The sequence below is a fragment of the Cavia porcellus genome, unplaced genomic scaffold (genome assembly GCF_034190915.1).
Source record: "Cavia porcellus strain 051 isolate PalLab524CR breed Dunkin Hartley unplaced genomic scaffold, mCavPor4.1 scaffold_1, whole genome shotgun sequence".
Taxonomy (NCBI): domain Eukaryota; kingdom Metazoa; phylum Chordata; class Mammalia; order Rodentia; family Caviidae; genus Cavia; species Cavia porcellus.
The window spans coordinates 129574694-129592215 of record NW_026947484.1 but is presented as its reverse complement, the minus strand read 5'-3'; the positions used below and the strand labels follow the sequence as shown (position 1 = coordinate 129592215).

Below are 17522 nucleotides of genomic sequence, written 5' to 3'. Positions count from 1 at the left end.
GCCTGCCCCACCCACCCAGCTGGCACGCAGGCTATAGAGCTGTGCCTTTCAGGTACCCCAAGAATTATGGACCAGCGGCATCAACACTGAAGGGGAAAAGGAAACAAAATGTGTCCTTCCCCAAATTTTTCGGATTTCAGCCTTAGCGAGAAGGGAGGAGGGACCTCTAAAGGTAATTAATGAACTTCCCGCCAACACTGACAGGCGGGAGCTGAGCCAGACTTGTTTAATTTGGAAAATTAAGACATGTGATGCCTCCTGCCCTGGACTCAGCTGCAGCAAACTGACTTTAGAGAGGCAAACTTTTCGGCCAACAATTTGGTAGGAGGAAGGATAACTGGGGGCAAGAAGGCAGAATGGGGGGTGGGAGGATGCAAAAGAAGAGGAGGAAGGTGGAGGAAGTAGGAGACGAGATTAAGCGACCAGTATCCCCTTCCCGACTCTTTGTCACCAGCTCAGCAACCGGGACAGATTCACCAAGTGCAGGACCCTGCCGGTGGACACCTGCCGGCCGGACACCCGGCGCACCAGGCGAGCTCCAACACAAACACACGCACGTGCGCCCCGCCCCCGCCGCGCGCACGCGCCCCGAGGCTCCGGCGGCGCGGCGGCGGCGGGCGCGCGCGCGGTGCTTGCTACCCCCACGCTGCTCCCTCGGCTCGCATCGCTGCACCTCCAGCTCCCAGCACAGCTCCACGCCCGGCCTGCCGACCTGAAGGTGGCGGCTGTGCTAGGTGGGCTCCAGCGAGCGCAGCAGTCCAGGTGGAGAAGCGAGGGAGCGCCGCGGAGCCGCGCAAGTACCCTGGAGGCGGTGTTGCCGGGCGCGGGCCCCTGCGTAAGACGGGAGCCTTGAGAGGCCGGCCAGTGAGGCGCCGCCGCCGGGGGAGGCCGCGACGGAGCTCCAGGACTGGCCATGGGCTGAGGCACGTCCTCTTCGAGCAGGTGCAGTGACCAGAGGTTCCTGGGGGGAGCCCGCCCTGACAGGCCCCAGAGACCGTAAACCCTTCCGGACGCGCCCTACGCAGCTCGGTGCCCTGTTGACCTTCCCTTAGCTCCTCCCCGAAGGCCCGGCTGACCCTGTCACTAAACCCCGCGTCTGCAATCCTAGTGACCCCGAACAGTCCCGGACATGCTGTGTATACCCCTATTCTACACCCATGAGTCAAGACTAGTAGGCCTTTGTACCACCTCTTTTGCCCCAGTATTTTAAGTCCATTGCCTGCATAGTAACTGAGAACTACCTAACATTTCTTCCTTTCTCTTCTAACCAATGGGATGGGGTGGGCGCTGGGGAAGGGGAAAGTGGGAGTGGCCATCCTTCCTCCAGAGTCCCTGGTGACCACAAACCCATCTTCTTTCTCTCAAGCCTGTAGTGAAAGAGATCCTTTCCAGCCCCACCGAAAAACATGCCCGGGTGACAGCCTCCCAGATCTTCCTTGTGGCCTTCCTCACCCTCTGTAGTGACACTATGCAACCTCAGTGTGACCTGCGAGGCCTCTGGCTCCTGCTGCTGTCCTTGTACCTGCTCCTCTCTGAGGTGGCCAGAGCTGGCCGACCAGTGGTTAGCTGCCCTGCTGCCTGCCTGTGTGCCAGCAACATCCTCAGCTGCTCTAAACAGCAACTGCCCAATGTGCCCCACTCCTTACCCAGCTACACAGCACTTCTGGACCTCAGCCACAACAACCTGAGCCGCCTGCGGGCTGAGTGGACCCCCACGCGCCTGACCCACCTGCATTCCCTGCTGCTGAGCCACAACCACCTGAATTTCATCTCCTCGGAGGCCTTTTCCCCAGTACCCAACCTGCGCTACCTGGATCTGTCCTCCAATCAGCTGCGAACGCTGGACGAGTTCCTGTTCAGTGAACTGCAAGCACTGGAGGTGCTGCTGCTCTACAATAATCATATCATGACAATGGACCGCTATGCCTTTGATGACATGGCCCAGCTCCAGAAATTGTACTTGAGCCAGAACCAGATCTCCCGCTTCCCTCTGGAACTGGTCAACGAAAGAGCCAAGCTACCCAAACTAACACTCTTGGATCTGTCCTCCAACAAGCTGAACAAGTTGCCACTGAGTGACCTGCAGAAGCTGCCAGCATGGATCAAGAATGGACTGTACCTACATAACAACCCCCTGGAATGCAACTGCAAGCTTTATCAGCTCTTTTCACACTGGCAGTACCGGCAGCTGAGCTCCGTGATGGACTTTCAGGAGGATCTGTACTGTGTGCGTTCCAAGGAGCTGCACAATGTCTTCAACCTAAGTTTTCTCAATTGCAGCGAGTACAAGGAGAGTGCCTGGGAGGCTCACTTGGGTGAGACCTTTACTATCAAGTGTGACACCAGGCAGCAGGGGATGACTAAGGTGTGGGTGACACCAAGCAATGAACGGGTGCTAGATAAGGTGGCCAATGGCACAGTGACAGTCAAGGATGGCAATCTTCATTTCAACAAGGTGCAGGTTGAAGATGGGGGTGTGTATACATGCTATGCCATGGGGGAGACCTTCAATGAGACACTGTCAGTGGAGTTAAAAGTATACAACTTCACCTTGCATGGGCACCATGACACCCTCAACACAGCTTATACCACCCTAGTGGGTTGTATTCTCAGTGTGGTCCTGGTCCTCATATATCTGTACCTCACCCCTTGCCGCTGCTGGTGCCGGGGTGTAGAGAAGCCTTCCAGCCATCAAGGTGACAGCCTCAGCTCTTCCATGCTTAGTACCACACCCAACCATGATCCTATGGCTGGTGGGGACAAAGATGATGGTTTTGATCGGCGGGTGGCTTTCCTGGAACCTGCTGGACCTGGGCAGGGTCAGAACGGCAAGCTCAAGCCAGGTAACACCCTGCCAGTGCCCGAGGCAACAAGCAAGGGCCAACGGAGGATGTCAGATCCAGAATCTGTCAGCTCGGTCTTCTCTGATACACCCATTGTGGTGTGAGCAGGATAGGTTGGTGGGGAGATTGTGCCCCAGGAGAGGTAATGCACCCCTGAAGGATATGAGGGGATGGAAGAGAGGGCTGGCTGCCCAAGGGAATGGGTTCTTCCTGACCTCTGGGGAATTGGTCATGGGCACAAAAGTAGGCAAGATCCCACTGACGGTGTGGCTGCCGCTAGTTTCAAATATGGATATATTAATCCTCAGGCAAATGCTACACCCCTACCCAAAGTCCTGGCAATTCTCAGTGTAGTAGAGGAGGAGGGGCATGTCTGAGTTGGATGAGAATGAGAAAGGGGTAAAGGGAAGAGCAGATTCCCTAACCTTTTTGAGGTCATCCCTAGCTCCTTAAAGGAAAATCATCTAAAAACATTTTTTTTTTGTCTCTGCCCACCCACACCTGTGAAGTTGTGTGTGTTGGGAGAGCCTCCACAGGAGCCATGTTGAGAAAGCTTCAGTATCTTCTTTGGTCAGGAAGTCACACTTCACAGCGGGGGAATAGGAAATCTTTGGAAAATGAGGCCTTGATTGGTAATGCTCCCCAAGATTGTTGTGAGTCTTTCCTCTAAAGCCTCTTTCCCAGTGAGCCCTGGTAGATGGATCTTAGTGGGACCCTGGCCTGAATGGGCAGCATGTGGGATCTGGTATCTGTGCCTTATACTGGGACCAGTGGCACAGTTACAGCATAAATTAAGAGACCCCATCACAGAATAGCTGCTAGTACAAAACTTGTGGATGCAGGGTGAATTCCAGATAGGCTAATTCCCTGATTGGAAAAACTCTTGGTTAACATTTGCTTCCCAGGATCTGTGTGTCAGACCAGAGTGGGTCGGTGAAGCCAGAACTTTAATGGATAGCTGCTGTAGATGTGATACTGTTGGCCCACTCTCACCAGGACGTTGAGGGTAAATCAGCTTCTGTGATGTAGTAGCCAATGGAACCTATTTGATTTTCCATGTATACCATCTCTTCAGTCTCCTTATCAAGCTAGGTTAGGATTCTGAGTTTCCCTTAATATGCTGCTCTGCAAAGAGAAGACTAGGAAAATCTGGCCCCAGCTCAGTTAGACTGAGTGTGGAGATGGAGGAAACCCAGGTATCTCCTCTGTGTTGACAAGGTTACATCGCTCCTCTCTGAGATCTCACTCTTGGTGCAAAGCCAAAGCATGAGATTTAGTCATCTGAAGGGTTGGAACTGGGTGATCTTTTGTCTCAGGATGGCAATTTGGAGTGCAGCATAGAGTTTTACCCTCTCCTTAAAGCTCAAGTCATTCCTGTAGTGGAGGAAACCAATGGCACTACACTTCCAGATGGAAAGTTCTGCCACTCGATCCCTCAGCCTGAGGTCTGTGCAGTTGTGGTTGTTAGGCCAGAGGAACATAAGAACATTTGTTTCCAGCCAGAATTTCAGAATAGTTTGGGTATGAAGATGACTGCTTTCTTTTAACTTCTTCCTGTAACCATGGTACAGGTCTGAGAGACTATGAGCTTCGGCAGCAGCATGAGCAGGGCAAAGGTGAAATGCTCTTTGACGTTGGTCCTTTTTAATGTCTCTTCTCCTCTGTTTCCTGTCTCTTGAAAGTTCTTCAGGTCCTCTAGTTTTCTGATCTTCCTTTTAGGTTCTAAGAAGTGTTATTTATCTGTGGATGAGAACTGTTTTCTAGGAGGGCCTGACTGTTAAGCCGCCTGTTAAGACTGGGGAAGGGGCTTGAAGTCAATATCTTCTCCTTATCTGTCCCTGGGATCTCAAGGCTGCTGTCCATCTTTTATTAATAACCTAGTTTGGTCAAGAGAGAGGTGCAGCAATTTCCCTCAAGTAGTTGCATGCTCATAGCTATGCACGCTCCTAAATATGCATGCACACCAGCACCTCGACCTCCAACAGGACAATGGATCTGTAGTCCCCACTAACGCCACTTCCAATAGTCTCTCACTTTGTGCACAACTTTATGCACACTTTTCTTGTGCTGTAGGAGAGACAGTGACCATGCCAGGCATCTTAAATATACAAACTGTTATACTTTAATTTTTGAACTGCCTGAACTTTCATATCTCCATGACTCTGAATCACTTCTCTGGAAAAGTTAGGAGTCAGAGGGACCATGGGTTGAAGATCTTTTGAGAAGGGGTCGTGAGGCCCTAGGTAGTTCTTCAGACTCCTGAGAAAACTTCCTTAAAAATTACATATACAAGATACTAAGAACTAGGGCAATGAAGGACCCAGAAAGAAACTAGCAGGGGCCAAGAAGCTATGAATTGCTCTTCCTAATGTTAACTGCTCTAATAAGACAAAAGGTGGAGGAAAACATTTTCTGGCTATACCCCAGAGACTTACAAGGATTTGTCACCAGAGCCACAGGCACCAGGACTCTCTCCTCAGACTTAGCAAGAAACATGGGAAAGTATTTTTTCATGCTGCAATTTTTCATCTTACTACCCAGGGCTCTGAAACACTTTTAAAATGAAAGTCAAATGAAGCAAGCCTTCTGGGGCATTTTAGCTGCGCTCCATGAGAGTTAAGGGGCCATTTTCTTCCTGAGTCCTTGCAGCTCTAAGTCTCCCTACCGTATCCACTAGTTTGAGATACCTCGAAGATGTGCCAGGTTGCCCCCATGAGAGGTTTAACTGATTAGCTTCTCGTGGTTTCAGTTGATAAAACCCAAAGGTGGCTGGGGGACTGAATACTCACCAAAAGCATACCCTTCAGCAAGCTTTGTAGAACTTGGGTAGAAACTACCAGGTGTGGTTATAAGACACCTCCTCCCCTCACCCTACCCTGCACCAGTAAGCCAGACATATCTCCCAGGAAGCAGGTGTCCTTGGAGACAGAATACGACAGGGCTCTACAATCTGTCCATGTAACTATTTGTGATCGTTTTTTCTTTGCTTGTATTTATTAGGCCTCTGAGAAGGGGGCAGGGGAGGGTACATCTCACCTGGGGAGAGCAAAGCCAATTGATTCCAGTTTTGTGTGTGTTCTTACCTCTGTATGTCTTCCAGTGTCCAGGACCCTGTTCCTCCCACTTGTGTACACCCAGGCTGGCAAATCTAAGAGCCTGTGGGCTCTGAAAACTAGATAATGACCATTAAACCTGGCTTGAGTCTCTGTTCTAGCATGGTCTGTGCTGGTTTATTTTATCTTTTAAGCTTGTGGGTGGGATTTATGGTACCTTGTATAGGTACAGCGGCCTAGACAGAGAATCTTTAAATGCCAATATAACAATATGGGTAAAACTGACATCTAAACAATAAGATACACTAGAGTCAGAAGCCAGATAGTAAATACTTTAGACTCTGTAGGTCACAGTCTGTTTTACCTCATCTATGCTGCTTTAGCCTGATAGTGTCCACAGGAAGTACATGAATAAATGATTGTGGTTCCGTTTCAACGTATTAGTCCATTTTTTTTGTTGCTATCATGAAATACTTCAGGCTAAGTATTTTACAAAGATTTAGGGCCAGGGATTTAGTTCAGTGGTGTAAGTACCTGCCTGGCAAGCATGAAGTCATGAGTTCAATCCCTGGTACCACCAAAACACAAGAAAGAATTAATTTAGCTCACAGTTTTTAAGGATCAAAATTCAAGATTAGGTGGCCCCATCTGGTTGACCTCTGGTGAGGGCCTTATAAGTGATGGCATCACAATGGTGGGAACACAGATGGAAGAGATCACATAGTGGTGAGACAGGAAGACAGATTTAGAGGTCAGGCTTTTTATAACTTGCTCTTGTGGGAACTAACCAGGGTCCCATCAGTACTACATTAATTTATCCCTAAGTCCCACCTCTTAAAGGTTCCATCGCTTCTCAAAACAACCACACTAGAGACCAAGCTTCCAGTACAGTTACCTTTGGGGTAACAATTAAAACAATAACCAAACCATAGTGCATAATAAAAATTTATTTATGGATGTTGAAATTTGAATTAGATACAATTTCAGCATTTTTTTTTTTTTTGAGACAGGGTTTCACTATACAGTTCAGGCTGGCTTTGAACTCATTTTGTAGCCCAGACTAGCCTCAAACACAGCAGTCCTCCTGCCTCAGCCTCCTGATTGCTGGGATTACATACATGAATGACACCTGGTTCAGTATGTCTTTTTGGTGTTTTTTGCTTTTGTAACCGTTTAAAAATGTAGGGATTTAGCTCAGCATCATAAGCACCTGCCTGTCAAGCACAAGGTCATGGGTTCGATTACTGGTACCAAAAAAAATTTTTTTTAAAGTGTGCTTAAAAATGTAGGACTGGAAATATAGCTCAGTAGCATAAGTGCTTGCCTGGAAAATGCATGGTCCTGAGTTTGATTCCCAGGACCTAAATAAATAAATAATAAAAATATAAAAATTATCAATAGATCACAGACCACACAAATCCAGGCAGTAAGATGGTTTGACTACTGGAATATATTTTCCAAGCCTCTGAGACAGATTCTCAATTATTAGGCTTTAGTAAGCAGGTTTAGAAATTCTATGCCCTGGGCTAAGACTCAAAAGAAAATGAAGGTTTTCTGGGTCTGAGGGGAGGATTGACTCCTCCACAGAATGCTCTTAAAAGTCTAGATTGAGCTTACTAGGGATACTGTGGGAAAATGATTGGAATGGGTTTTGAAACATAGTGGGAACCCACTCACTTACATGTAACTTTGATTATTATGAGTGTATTTTCATGTTGTAAATGGAAGCCATTTTAAGGCCAAAGTATACTCATTTAATGCATAAATTAATACTCACCAACAGTTTAGTGAGTTCTAGGCATTATGTGCAATGAGAAAATGTAATCTTCACTTTTTTGGTAAAGATATAGCCTACCAGAAACTGGAATGGATTCTAAACTCTAATCAGCCAAATTCATTGACCACTCTCTTGATACTTCTAGCAGGGGATTGTCCCTTTGGGATTGTAGGTCCCAAAGGGAGAGAGAACATGTAACAAGGAGGGGGAAAAAAGGAAATTGAAAGGATAAGAATTTGTGTAATTACCTAATTTCTTAAATTTATAAAATTTCAACCAGCAGGCAGGTCCCGGTCTGCATATTGTATGTATGCATGTGTGTGTGTGTTATGTATGTATATGTATGAATGGTCCTGGAGATTGAATCCAGTCCCTCACACATATTAGAGCAAGCACTACCTACATCCCCATCCCTTTTTATATTATTTTTAAAATTTGGGACAAGATCTTGCTAAGCTGCCATATTGGCCTCGAACTTGCAATCCTCTAGCCTTACCCTCCCAAGATAGGATAACAGGCATGCACTACCATGCTGGCTGGAAGTTAAGTCTTTTTTAGTTCATGAGGAACAGTTGAGCTGGTGAAGGATACAAACATCTTACAACCAGCACATCAGATGGATCAGTGTTGGCAATGAGTAATAAAATGATGGATTTTCATGTCAAAGCCCTCCCATAGCCCATGTTTACAGTTTTTTGTCTTTGCAAACTTTTTGCTATGGCTGACAGTTTGGCCCAGAGGATAAGCTGGTAAAGAGAATAGGTGAGATCAGGCATATTTAGGGTAAAGAGAGCAGCCTGAGAATGACTAGTTATTCTCTCCTGTTTCTTGGCCCCTGCCACAACCCATCTCTAAGCCTGATTTTCTGTTTTGTTCTTTGCAGTGTTATGGATTGAACTCAGGGCCTTCACGCTGATCCATATCTCCATTGCGTTATTTTATTTTTATTGTTGGATATAGGGTCTCCCTAAGTTACTAAATTGCACAGTTTGGGATTGAATTTGCAAGCCCCTAACTCAGCCTCTCAGAGTTCTGGGTTATAGGTCTGTGCCACCAGACATATCTTTTTTTTTTTTTTGTCTTTTTTTTTTTCTTTTTTATCGGTACCGGGAATCGAACTCACGACTGCCTGCTTGTAAGGCAGATGCTTATGCCGCTGAGCTAAATCCTCAGCCCCCACCAGGCATATCTTAGGCCTAAATTTTGATACTGTTTTCTCCATCATCCCAAGGAAGTTCATAGCCATATTGCTTCAACTCTGCTGCCTTACGCCACCCAAAGTCACAAGAAGTTCCCAGATCTTGGCCAAGATGTGCAATTGTGTATGCCATGGCTTATAGCACTTTCACCACCCCACCGTAAGTAGCACTTCAGGGGGTGGAGGAGGCTAATGTGACAGTTGCCTTTTAGAACGGAAAATGAGAGTTCAGAGCATGGCCTAGACTGTTTCTTTCACCTGGTCTCTCAACTCCTCCCCTTTATGTATTTGTACTACTTGTCTCCCAGGAAACTAATGGAGTAGCTTCAACTTTCCCCACACACATAGCAGAAAAAGCTCAGGCTCCTTCAGTAGGATAGTTGGCTTTTCTGGACAGGCCACAGTAGATCTATCCCAGATGCTGATTCTCCTAGGGCTTGAGAGAGGAAGGCTAAAGTAGCTGTTAATCAAGCCTTTTCATCAGGTATATAAACTGACAAGTGGAAAATATCAAATGATGAAGATACTTAAGATACATCCTAAGACCTTCCCAGTGAGCCTAGTTATTGTGTCTGTGCCCCCTCCCTGAGCAAAGAGGGAATAGAACAATGGCCTGAGAACCATCTTTCAGTGAGCCAGAATATGTAGTCCTGCAGTGGGACGTCTAAGTGCCCTTCAGTACTGGCATACATAAAGTGAGTCATAACCACCTCCCACTTCTGCCTTAGTTGGTCAAAATCTGCTTTTGGTGTGGGACTAAGCACAACTGGGCATACTTAGGTTGTGGGAAAAGTAGGAATATACTTTAAAGATAGCAGTGCTATGGGCTATCAGGTATACTCACTGAAAGAGTTGACTTGAAATGGTTCCTTAGTCTGCTCCCAAAAGAGGTTAAAAAAGAAGTTCTGGCAATAGCAAGTGGATTAAAAATGTACTGTTAGCCAGGCATGCTAGTGCATGCCTGCAAGCCAGCTCAGCACTCAGGAGGCTGAGGCAGGAGGACTGCTGTGAGTTCAAGGCCAGTGGGACTACAAAGTGTGTTTTAGGCCAGCCTGAATTGTATAGTGAAACCCTGTCTCAAAAAGACAAAAAACAAAAACCAAAAAAAAATGTGTTATTCAGAGACCTCCTTGGTGAGGAGCCAAGTCTTCAGGGTGGTGTAGGGAGGAAAGTAGTGTTCACTGGAAGTAATTTTGTCTGTGTGAGTCCAGCCCAGTGCAGAGACTACTGCCCCCCACCCTCCAGGACAGATCTAGGGCCCTATCCTCTCACCTTTAATTTATGGCTTCTTTGTGTCCATGGTCGTGAGAATGAGTGAGATTATGCCTACAATTCCTGATTAGTATTTAATTCCTAGGTTCCAGGATGGGGGGGGGGAGTTAAAAAGCAAATATTAAAACCTGTGTGTTGCTGTTGCTCCTGCCTCTCTGCACTTACTCCAAGCTGTTCTGTTCTCAGGCAAATGGAATGGAAAGTATCCTCCTTCCTCAGATTTCAAATTTAAACAGACTTTCATGGCATGCGAGTATGTGTGTATGTGTATGTGAGTGAATTTCAATAAAGCATTTGGAGGAGGAAGAGGAGACTGTGATCCTACTCCAAGAATCTGACATAAGGAAGGGAAACCAACTGGACCTCTGGAAGCCAGAAGCCATGTCCATCCCCAGAGCTTGGCGTGAGGGCTTGAGGCTACAGAGGGAAAACAAGAGGGGTCAGGATGGCGGTATGGTGTTTTCTATTATCACTTCTCACTTCCTGACTTATGTGCCCCTCCTTGCTAAGAAGGACGAAATCAGGGAGAGGATATTTAGCTGGACCTGTGGCCAGCAGCTCCTATCTAAGACCAGCTCTGGCTAGCCCTAGAGGACAGTTGTTCTGACTCCACCATTAGTAGTTAGCCCCATGACCTGAAAACACTAGCTAGGCAGCAGTTAGAGCAACCCTCACTGGTTATGGCCTTGGTGGCATTTCTGGCTCCTGGAGTTCATAAAAACTGACCTTGCATCTTAAAGTAAGAAATGTGTCTCTTGGGTCCCCCAAGCATCATTATCCATAAATGTTTATTGCCTCCCTAAGAAGCATTAAGCCCAGAGCCAGTGAGAGAGAAAAGGACAAGAACACAGTAATACCAGCTGTTTACATAATTTAATGCTTTGAACTTTCCATCTCCTGTTAACATGGGTTCTCTAATCTAACTCTCTCAGCTTCCCTGTGAGGTAGGTCAAATAGCAAATGGTTTGCCTGCGGCTACACCAGAGGTGGGGACTGAGTAAACTGATACAGCAATTTTCCCAGGTTCCAGGTCAGTGTATCTTTTATGTTATGATGCACAGGCTATTTATGCCAACCACACACAGGGGGATCAGAGACACTAAACCAGAAGCCTCCCTGCTCCCTGAGCTTGCAGAGAGGCACTGGAAAAGCTTAGGTTGAGGGGTTGGGATCCAGAGTGCCCCCTGAAGGCCACAACACGTAAACAGAAGGAAAGCCAGGAGTACTAAAGGTTCCAGGTCACCAGCTGCCACTGCCACTGCCACCACCAGTCTCAACTGAACACACACTGTATTCCCTACAACCTTTTTCATGGGCTCAGGACTTAGTAGTTTATGGAGGGGACTCACTACCTGTTTCCAGAAAAAGCCTCAGGGATGGCCAGGCCACAAGACTCCTGACTCCCCCTTTCCCACAGTGCCTCCCCATTCTGTCACACTCTGCAGCCCAGGAAGAGGAGGAAAGTGAGGGCTGTTGACTCAACCTGCAAGTGCTTAGAGATCTGGAGCTGAAAGGCCCCAGCACCATTCAGCTAATGATTATTATTAACTGAACAGGCCTTGGCATAGCAGCCAGCTGGCTCAGGGATGATGCCTGCATCTCCCACAGTGAGGTTGGAAAAACAAGACCCACAGCAGCCATGCATGGGGATGCCAGGATGGGGAAAATGAGAAAGAATGGACAGGCCAGTGTCAGGGAGTAGGGAAGGGTAGTCTGCCTTGTGAGCAGTCAGGAGAGGAGGTACAGGCTGGCTAGTGACAACAACACATCTCCAGTGGAGCTGACAACCAAAGAGGTGAGGCTGGACAACTTCCTCAGACATGCAACTTCATTCAACACCACTCCCAGCCCTGATAGGACTCAAAGAAATAAGTAGTTACAGGAAAAGTGGGGGCTTGTAAGAGGTATTCAAACCCAGAATGGCAATCCCATTACCATTTGGATCTGGATACAAAGCTATCTATGTTGCTAATGTACTCAAGGTTGAGTCTGAATATAATCAAACTTGGAACATAATCAAATTTGGAATCATCATTTAGGGAGCCTGATATGGAAATCAGTGCAAATGACAGCTTTTTTGTTTGTTTTATTTTTTAATCTGAGCACCCTGGAAGGTTTTTTTTTTTTTTTTTGGTTTGTTTTTTCTGTTTGTTTTGTAGAGCAGCTTTCCCTTCTCAGGGAAAAGGACAGCCATCTTGCTTCTCCCTTGAGGCCTTTGCCTGGCTGAGGGGCCCAGCTAGTACCCAGACATCAGGAGATCCAGAGAAGTGGGGGAGGGGGAATAGAAGGAGGATAGAGCACACAGCCAGGGGGCATATGTTGTGGGCAGCCACTGAGATCCCAGCTACAGGAAGAGTACCCTGGCACTGAGGTCTAATGGTTGTCCAGCTGCTGCCCCAGGATGTGAGGACAGGTGGTGATGGAGGGAGAAATGGAAAGATGGGAGGGGAGGAAGGTTCCCCCACAATCTGGCCTACCAAAATAAAAGGCTCCTGTTGGTGACCAACTCGCTACACTACAGTCAGACTGGGCTAAACAGACCGCCTAGGCCCTGCTCTCCAGGCCCACTGGTCAGAGAGACGACAGCTGGGTCCCTTCCTCCTGCAGAATATAAATGATTCCCCTTCCTCCCAGGGCTGGGAATAGACATCAGATGGCACAGCCCACGCAAACTGCCGGCTGTCAGCACGCCTGCCTGCCTGCCCGCCCGCCCACCAGCCCCCGCACCACCTGGGAGGAGGCAACACCTCAGGCAGACTCAGGCTTTCCGGCATTGCCTGCTGCTCAGAGCAGGCTGATGAGCCTTACCAGGCCCTCTCACCCCGTACAGACCCTAGCACTGGCCATGATCAGGGGAGGGGTAGAATGCCTGGATCAAAGTGACCCTAGATGATAATCTCCTCCATGCAACCCAGTAACTACTGCTTCTAACTTTACATCATGTTGGGTAGTGTGAGGTGGAGAGAGGACAATCACCCTCTGCACATCCTTTAGATGCTCAACATCTACAGAGCTCCTGGAAGATGCCATCTCACTTAGGAGAAATAGTGAGGCCCACTGGGAATGTATCTGCCCTCTCAGACCTCATTCCTATGCTACTGAATCACACCAACCTGCTTGCTTCTGAGTCATATGCAGAGGAAGCCCGGAAGCTTGAGAAGGCCCAGGACATTTAAGATACTAACATCAAAGAAGGCTTCTCCCTGATCACAGGAAATGGATCCCAGGCCTCCCAGTTTCCAATGGGTTGTATTTGTATGGAAAGCCAATTATTTCCAGTCCTGTGATCTATGGAGGTCTCATCATCCTGAATGAGCTAGACCATTGCTAACCAGTTTGGCATCTAGCCCTTATCACTGAAGGCAGTCCGGGGAACTACTTTTAGCTGGAATGAGGAGGAGGGTTTTCTGCAAGGAAGAGATCCCAGCCCTCATTTGCCAGCTGGCCAAACAGACCTCTCTTGGGTCAAAAAGCTGACAGGAGATGACAACTAAGGAAAGCTTGGATGACAAGGAGAGAAAGGGAACCAAGGAGACTTTGTTCTCCTTAGATCAGAAGAATCCTGCCGACTTCCTTGGTCTTTATGTTGTTCTAAAAGCATCAAAATAGCTATGTGCTAAGGCAAGACCCTGAGCCCTAATAAGAGCAAAATGTGAAATGCCCAAGACTACTTTGCCTTGAGAATAGAGGTAAGGGGAAGGAACACATCCAAGTTCTGCAGGCCAGATCCTGAGGTGGACTAAAGGAAATTTTTTAACTGAGCTAAGGATTCTATAAGAAGCTAAGAGCCTGGGTAAGCCAATGGCCATCATACCTTCAAAAATTTTAAAGTGACTTTAGTGCCTTTACTGTCTTGGAGTCCAGGGGACATTCCCTTGGGCCCTTCTGACCAATGCCAGATCCCTTGTGCCCTGCTCCAGGAGCCAAATCGGCAAGATTTCTGAAGGGCCACAGGGGCAGACATCTTTCTCAAGGGGGTAAAAGGAGAATGAATATAAAAGTTATATCCTAAGTCTGCTACATGGTCCACACAGTACTGAGTGGGGAGAGGGTTCAGTGACATCAACTTGAAAAATATTGAATATTAGAGATGAAAGGGACTTAGAGATGGTTTAGAAACATTTGCTTGATGAAGAAACTGAGGTCCTGAGATACAGAATTTATCTAAGGTTATACAATAACCTAAGAAGACCACAAGCAAGACCCATGGGTTTTCTCCACTACATCACATTGCTTTCTCAAATGGGACCCAACTATCGGTAGTTCACTCATAACTTGCATGAATCCAACTCTTCATTTCAAATGGGAAATCACCACCACTGCCACCACCACCATCACCTAATACTTCTGTCTTCCATCAAAAGTGGAGGCTTCAGGCTCAAATTCTCTATCACCTTCCACTTGTACCACATACACTTCCTCATTTTTGCCCACTGAATCATCACTAATAATATATGCTTGGGTTTTTGCAGCTCCTGGCCTAATTATGAAGTACAAAAATCCAAGCCCTTCTAAAGTAGGTCCCTTGTTCATCAAGGAACCACTGAAGTCCAAGGCAAGTAGCCCTCCTGAATTCTGTTTGGAGACACTCACATTTCCATTTTCTTCCTTGGTAAGTAGGATCTGGAAATCTGGTGCATGATCACCAAGGCTGAGTAGAGGGGCAGTGCCAGGCACAGGTACCAGGCTGCACCTTTGATCTGGGCCTGGAACCACACTGAGTACATTCCCAGGAGCACTGTTACTGTTGCCATCAGGTATACCAGCAGTCCACATGTCAGATGATAGAGCTTGAGGCGAGCCACCCTTGAGACCCTCGCTGCCCGGGGAAAGAGGAGGCACAACCCACACAGTGCCTGGGTGCCAGTGGCTAGCAGCGTCAGAACTCCCACCCAGCTGTGCCAGGACACCAGATGGGGCAGCTCACTGCGGATCTTGCTGGAGATGATGAAGCCCAGGCCTAGGGCAGCACAGAGGATGGTAAGGGTCTGCCCTACCCAGTGGAGCCGGATCCAGGCCTTTCGGGTGCAGAAGAGGAATGGGGAGTGCTCAGGCGAGAAGATTAGGATGGCCTCAGCCATGCAGAGGCAGAACTGTGAACACAGAAGAGGGCCAATGAGCCGCAGATTTGGTTTAGAGGCTTGAGAAAAAGGAGGTAACCTCACATATCCAAATGGAGAACAAAGGGTGGAGGCTACAGGACTTCTGCCAAGACCTCCTGCTTTATAAGTCAGCACTTGAATAATGGATTTGGTACTTGAATGTAAGTCTCATCGTGCCAGATGACATTTGCCTTCCCATTTTGGGACCAGTGGAACAGCAAATGTTAAACTTTCTCCTGAACTTTGGGGGCAAGGACAGTGATGATGATAATATGCCTTCTACTTCTTCTTTTCAGGACCCAGTGAAGTAATCTCTCCTATGCCCTGTCATCTTCTTAAACACCAGACACTTTACCCATGGCCCAGTCCTCCCTGTTTCCCAGCCCCATAGACTATGGGGAGAGATGAAGCCCTGGCTGTTTACCCCACGTCTCTGAACCTTAGTCTGAGCCTCCTGAAAGTTGACTGCTTTCCCACGGGTGATGCTAAGTATATCCAGAATCAGTTGCAGATAGAAGCTCAAACTCACCGCCAAGGCCATGAATACTGGATGCCAGGAGAAAAGACCTAAGAACCAAAGAGACCAGGCTGATGACGTTTCAGCACCACTATTCCCGCACCCCTCTCCCACTCTCTACCCCTGCGGCTAGGTGGAGCCCAAAGACTCTGGCTACAGTGGAAAGGTCAGTATTCATTCCAAACCTACTCAGGAACTCAGGGCAAAGTGGAGTGGGTTAGCAACCACAAGGGGCTCCCAGTAAACACAAGCCATCCTGGTTTGGGATCCCCATTCGGCCCCTATTTTGGCTATCAGCTCTGTGCTACAGTACACCTCCCTCCCTCCCGTTGTATCCTTCCCCCAAACCCAACATCCTTAACCCCACTCCTTTTAGACTCCTCAGGCCCCGCCCACCAGTCCCTAACAACCCCTCTGCGGCCAGACCCTCCACTGTTCCGGGTCCCCTTTGCATAGCTGCTGAGAGCTGCCCCTCAAGCACCTTGGCTCCGCCCCTCCATGTCCCGCCCCTCCCCTCCCCGCACACTCACTGGTTCCTGGCCGGGACAGCGCAATCAGAAAGATGGTGAAGCCCAAAGCTACCAGGTGCGCCAAGATCCCACTGCCTCTCCGTAACCAGCGGGTCAGTCTCGGCTCCCTCGCTTGAATGGGAACCAGACCTACCTCCAGAGGCTGCATGGTCGTGCCGGGCCAGCCCCCACAGTCCAGCTGCCAGAGGCGTCTTCCGGGTTGGTGATGGCAGAGGCTGCGGCGGCTGCAGGAGAGGCTCCTCCCTGGGGATGCCACCAGCAATGCGGCGGCGGCGCCCACAGCGCCCCCTGGGGGATGGCGGGGGGAGCCTCAGGGGCCGCTCCCAGGAGACCCAGACCTGACAGCTACCAGCTACATTTGTATCTTTGTGCCTACAAGGGTTGTATCTTAAGCCGCCTGTGGATATTACATCTGTGGCAACTGCTATCAATGCTCAAATCACGCAGTTGGTATGTTGACCTGAGTGTGAAATCAGTGTTTTTAGCAGCTTTACTGAAGTACTGGGATTTCCCTGGCTGTTGACTCTCTCCTGCCTTCTCTTTGGATTCAAGGGAACAAAATTTCTCCTTGCCCAAACACAAGGAGAAATAAAAGAACAAGATGAAAACCTAGTGCCCCGCACCTGGAGAATTCAGGTTTGAGGGTGAAGAGAAAGATGCTACTTTCATCCCCCATCTGCAGTTGTCTCCAGCTGAGATATTCAGAACTAGGGCACTCCCAGCCTTGCCGCCCCCACAGCTGCTGAAGCCCTGAGGAGCAAGGTGATCCTGAGGAACCAGGGCCTCCTACACCTTAAGTTTTGCAAGTGACCTCCCTATTGTTTCCTGCCTACAGACAGGGGTAGTCCAGCCCAAAGAGCCCTGTCCTTAAGGGAAAAACCACTGGCCAAGAAGGCACTAAATAGACTTCAGCATTAATCCTGAGAACAGTTACCAACCTAGCTCAAGCTCCCTGTGTGGCTGAAAATAGGATACTAGTAAGACGTGGGAAGGGCAGGAACAACCAGAAAAACAAACAATAATATGGAATAGGATGGAGGTGTAGCTACTGGAAGACCAGGGTAAGGAAAAGGATTAGGACAACCTCCCATAGAACCACAGGGTAAAGACCCTAAAGTGTAGAGCCAGAGATGCAGCTCCCCTCCCCTTATCTCCCTTTCCAATAGGACCATAGTCTGCTCTAGGGTCTGAATTTCAGGAACCTTGTTCATTCAGACATATACATCCCTC

At 48.3% G+C, this 17522-nt stretch overlaps 2 protein-coding genes across 4 annotated transcripts; one reads left to right on the top strand and one right to left on the bottom strand.

The window, feature by feature from the left end:
* The first annotated feature begins 415 nt into the window (after window positions 1-415).
* Window positions 416-6056, top strand: Amigo1 (adhesion molecule with Ig like domain 1). Its single transcript, XM_003478988.5, has 2 exons — window positions 416-942; window positions 1367-6056. The coding sequence occupies exon 2, from the start codon at window positions 1469-1471 to the stop codon at window positions 2945-2947; it is 1479 nt and encodes a 492-aa protein (XP_003479036.3). The 5' UTR covers window positions 416-942; window positions 1367-1468; the 3' UTR covers window positions 2948-6056.
* Window positions 6057-6828: 772 nt separating this feature from the next.
* LOC100730870 (probable transmembrane reductase CYB561D1) lies at window positions 6829-17502 on the bottom strand. 3 transcript variants are annotated; one of them, XM_003479205.4, is made up of 3 exons: window positions 16293-17502; window positions 15775-15812; window positions 6829-15236 (listed from the first exon to the last, which is right to left on the bottom strand). In XM_003479205.4, the coding sequence occupies exons 1-3, from the start codon at window positions 16438-16440 to the stop codon at window positions 14733-14735; spliced, it is 690 nt and encodes a 229-aa protein (XP_003479253.1). In that variant the 5' UTR covers window positions 16441-17502; the 3' UTR covers window positions 6829-14732. The 3 variants fall into 3 exon arrangements, with proteins under 3 accessions (XP_003479253.1, XP_005007904.2, XP_005007903.2); XM_005007847.3 differs by having other exon boundaries at window positions 16426-17502; XM_005007846.4 differs by lacking the exon at window positions 16293-17502 and adding an exon at window positions 16189-16228.
* Between the last annotated feature and the right edge of the window lie 20 nt (window positions 17503-17522).